At 58.9% G+C, this 1,908-nt stretch overlaps 1 protein-coding gene across 1 annotated transcript, besides 2 other annotated features; it reads left to right on the forward strand.

Moving 5' to 3' along the window:
- The first annotated feature begins 176 nt into the window (after positions 1–176).
- Positions 177–239: a microsatellite.
- A 97-nt stretch (positions 240–336) lies between these two features.
- TraAM80_10550 (uncharacterized protein) lies at positions 337–687 on the forward strand (the record flags this gene model as incomplete). Its single annotated transcript, XM_029387163.1, has 1 exon — positions 337–687. One exon carries the CDS (start codon positions 337–339, stop codon positions 685–687), a length of 351 nt encoding a protein of 116 aa, XP_029232996.1.
- Positions 688–1,022: 335 nt separating this feature from the next.
- Positions 1,023–1,041: a microsatellite.
- Positions 1,042–1,908: the final 867 nt, after the last annotated feature.

The following is a 1,908-nucleotide window of genomic DNA, read 5'->3' on the forward strand; positions in this document are numbered from 1 at the left end:
GCGCTGCGTGTGGTGGTGTCGCTTTGAGTGGCGTCATGTCCCGCGCACGGTGTGGTGTGGCTGCTCCGTCGGTGGTGGGTGCGGAGTCTTCTGTGCGCGTGGACTTGGTGGGCCGTCGTCTTTTTGCTCCTTCTCTCTGCTTTCACTTTTTTCAGTGCATCCTCGGAGCTTACCGACTCCTGCGACTCTGCTGCTGCTGCTACGACGGATGGTGACGGCTACTGTGCGGCGCCGTGCTGTGTGCGCCCTGACGGTCCTCCGTCTGCGGGGCAGCGGCGGGGCGTAGTGGCGGTGCGTCGCCAGCAAGTACGTTGGTGGAGGTGTCGTGGTTCGGTAATGACAAAGAGTTGGGTTGGCGTGTTTGTGGCTAGAGGAAACGGACAAATTATGCAAACCGGCTTGAACCTTTTGACATTCCCGAGGCGACTGCGGGCGACGGTGGTGACAGCATCTGCTTCATTGCCGAATCGACGTACTTGGGCAGCCGTTGTGGATCGCGCTGCGGGAGGGCCGGTGCCACGTGGGCATGCTGCGTTCACAGCGCCTTGTGCGACGCAGGGCAGTGCGCTGCGGCGAAAGTGGCAGGGTGTTGAGAAGCCTCTTTTTCTGTTGTTTCATTACCGTCCTGCTGTGGGTGACGTGCACCTTGGCATTTTGGGCGTTTGCAAGTTACGGCCCAACTGTTGAGGGGCAGAGAAAATTGGCCTGAATCACGGCCTCAAGGAATGCCGGCAGCATCTTCAGCACCTGCTGCAGGGGACACTCCTGCAGAAGAAGATGCAGCTAGCAGTGGACGCGGGCTGCTGTTCCCCGTGCTGCTGCTGGGGGCGCAGGCAGTTCGGGTTCAACTCGGAAAGGAAACGCCTGCAAGAGGGTCTGCACCACTGTCACCCCCGACAGTCTCAGCGCCGGGAAACACACAACAGACAACGTGGGCAGCAGATACGTCGCAGCTGTGTGGGTGCATGCCGCACCGCTACCGCTGCTGTTGCCTGTGCGGCTGGGTAATGATGAGGCGCAACCACACACACTCACACACACCCTGGCAGGGACGACGCACACTTTTTGTGCGCCCAGTTTGCTTGTATTTCTTCTGGGCCAACGTCTCTCCTGTGGTCTGAGGGATGTTTTTGCTCTTTTTTTTTTGCATCGTCACTCCGTGCACACTCTCAGTGGGTGGCGCCCCTTCCCTTTCCTGTCTGCTGCTGCCACCGATACACACGCGATGCCGGCCTCGTTGCTGTGCGTTTCACGGAGTGCCCAAACGAAACACGAGGCCGCGGAGACCGTGAGGGGCAAATGCGTAATGTGCGACCAGGCATTTTTTTTATTCCTCTGTGTTCCGCACGGACAATGAATACACGCTGCTCTTTTCTGCTTCTGGACACGTGAAAGAAAAAACATCTGCCGAAACATTTTGTGTTGTTTGTTCTCCTTTTTTTTTCGAGTCAAATGACTGCAGCTCTCTTTTAGTTGGTGCCGTGTCCGCCACCGTCGCTGCGTGTCTCTGTGCTTTGTTTGCTCCCGCTGCCGGCTGTGCGGTTGGCATGCCTTTATTCTTCTTCTTCCTGCTAGAGGTACCGGTAGTCCACGAGGAGGATTCTTTTTTTTTTCGCTGTGATGGCACGGGAGTGCCGGGGCGTGTGGGGGCCGCTTTGAAGGCACCCGCTGCAGAGGAAGAGAACAGACGGGGTGTGCGGCGTGTCTCGCTGCGAGTGTGTGGGGCACCACCCATCGCAGCCTGCCGTGCGGCGTGATGCGGATCGGTGAGGGCAAATGTGCGGCAGCGGCAGACTGTGCGGTGGACGTGGATTCGCCCCGTCCTTCGCGTTGCGGGTGTGTGGGTGCGCTGTGGGGCCGGCTTCTCCTCCGCGTGTCTTTTGCCCTTGCACGGTGGATGTGTTTTGA

Source organism: Trypanosoma rangeli (genome assembly GCF_003719475.1).
Source record: "Trypanosoma rangeli strain AM80 chromosome Unknown Tra_15.4_contig_01046, whole genome shotgun sequence".
NCBI lineage: Eukaryota > Euglenozoa > Kinetoplastea > Trypanosomatida > Trypanosomatidae > Trypanosoma > Trypanosoma rangeli.